This window comes from Trichechus manatus, unplaced genomic scaffold (assembly GCF_000243295.1).
Source record: "Trichechus manatus latirostris isolate Lorelei unplaced genomic scaffold, TriManLat1.0 scaffold00026, whole genome shotgun sequence".
Classification (NCBI taxonomy): Eukaryota; Metazoa; Chordata; class Mammalia; order Sirenia; family Trichechidae; genus Trichechus; species Trichechus manatus.
In genome coordinates, this window is record NW_004443962.1 from 3,198,237 (window position 1) to 3,200,356 (window position 2,120).

The 2,120-nt window shown below is 33.8% G+C and overlaps 1 protein-coding gene across 7 annotated transcripts in view; it reads right to left on the reverse strand.

The window, feature by feature from the left end:
* ATP13A3 (ATPase 13A3) overlaps positions 1-2,120 on the reverse strand; it is a 100,225-nt gene that overhangs the window by 54,194 nt on the left and 43,911 nt on the right. For all 7 annotated transcript variants that reach the window (XR_002823604.1, XM_023728713.1, XM_023728715.1 and 4 more), the window contains 3 exons: positions 1,371-1,550; positions 1,066-1,223; positions 162-350 (listed from right to left, as the gene is read on the reverse strand). Coding sequence is in view for 6 of the 7 variants with exons in the window: in XM_023728713.1 (XP_023584481.1) it covers positions 162-350; positions 1,066-1,223; positions 1,371-1,550 (527 nt within the window). In the remaining variant the exon portion in view is untranslated. The remainder of the gene's footprint in view (positions 1-161; positions 351-1,065; positions 1,224-1,370; positions 1,551-2,120) is intronic.

The window sequence follows — 2,120 nt, forward strand, 5'->3', positions numbered from 1 at the left end:
AATAATAAAAAAATGATGTATGCCAAGGAAGTTGAGAAAGAGGAAAATACAGAAACATTAAAGAATGTGTGCCAATGAGTTGTCACAGAATAAGGAAAACATTAATCTAAATATTTAAAAGCTACAAAGTGACTTTGAGAATGGTATGAAACTGAACCAACCTTGTCAAAACAAATGAGATTCAGCTGTCCACAGATATTTATCCTTTGGGGACTGATACAGAAAATACCAACTTTTTTCAATCTTCTTTGGGCGTACACAATACCAGCAGTCATTGCGGCCGGAAGTGCAGGCGGCACAGTAATTGTAATGATATCAAGAGACTCAACAATTATTTCCTTCACTTCTACCTATAATTAACACAAAAATAAATGTCAACCCCAAAATTAAATATTTACGAACAGTGAGTGTTTCTTTAGTAAAATTCTACAAACAATTTCACACAGAATGAGTGGATGTATATATACATTAGCCATTTATAATTTCTTCCCTTCTTCTTGCCAAACAGAAAGCTCAATGAATTGTCAATAGATTGCGAAATGACAGTTATTTTTAAAAGAAACTTCTCGTTTTAATAGCCCTGCATACTTCACACACTCACACTTAAAGTAAATTCAATACTTACTTGTCACTCAGTCTCTACACAGGATAGAAGGAACTGTGACAGGGCCCCTTACAGAAGCCTTCAGTTTAAGTAATCACAAATAATTTTAATACTATACACTCTATCCCAGAGATTAAAAAAAAAAAAAAAAAAAGTCTTTTTGTAGGTATATAGTTTTTTTCATTTTCCTTTGTTTTTTAAGTCACAAGAGAGCAAGTAAAAGACCATTTAAATCAGAGCTATCCAAAAGAACTTTCTGCAATGACTAGAATGTTCTATATCTGCACTGTCTAGTATGATAGCTACCAGCCACATGTGAGTTTTTATAGTTAAATTAACTATTATTAAATGAAATTTAAAATATACTTCCTTAGTCTCACCAGCCACGTTTCAAATCCTCAACAGCCACATGGACTAAATAATTAGGGATCAAACCCTACTAAAGAGTCCGATGCACGCACCTCATTTAAAATGCTATTGACAATAGTGTAGATAAATCCAATGGCAGCCACTGCCACAAGACATAGGAGAAACAAATAGGCATCTCTGTAGAGTTTAAAATCAGTTGGCTTGGGATACAGTATGGAACGAACAAGCTGTCCTTTGGAAGTACTAAATCCTTTAAAAAAAATTAAAGAGGAAAATGGTTATATTTTTATAAGGAAATGAGAACTGTCTCCCAGAACACAAGCCCTTTTTAAACATTCAATAGGCATTAAATATGTGAAAACATGCAAGAAGAGATTACATAAAACAGGCTTTCTACCTGTTCTAACTACTACAGCTTTGACAAGTTCTCCAGTGTAGAAACGAGTTTGAATAACAGTAGTCCCACAAAACAAGGTGTGTCGTTTATGTGTTTCTGGACTATATATCTCATTTCCCGCTCCTTTTATGTCCACTGAAGGATTTGGCAAATTAGTCTTTGTCACTGGAACACTTTCTCCTAAAGAAAAAAAAGTTTTTAATTCATAAATAAAAAGAAAACACAGAATCAGTATCAAACACATACAAAAAAAATAAGTATCTTAACTGTTACCTTAAAAAATACTTCCATTTTTGTAACTAAAGTTTTATTTTATTTCGAATATACCATACCGTTTACAATAGTTAGTAAGAGTTCTCATATGTGAATAACATAGCTTAATCAATCAGCTTTTTGTCTACCAAGTTCTTCAACCAGAAATATCAAATCTCATCTCCCACAATAATTTCAGAAAGTGACCCATGACTCAAAGGTAATACCTGTTAACATTTGAATGATGTTGTTTCAAACACTATAATTTCAAATAAGAAGACCAGGTGGTTGCCATAGGCTCAGTCCCTCTTCTGTTATCCGGAAGAACTGATCAGAGAGCACACAAAGGAGGGGAGGAGACCGACCTAATCCTCACTATACAGACAAGAGGAGAATGAATACTGTGGAGGGCTCTCTCAAACAATAAGAAACTGCCAAGTTCTTTCTCAAATTTAAATATAATTCTCTGTAGCACTCACAGTTCTTGCTTCAAAGAAG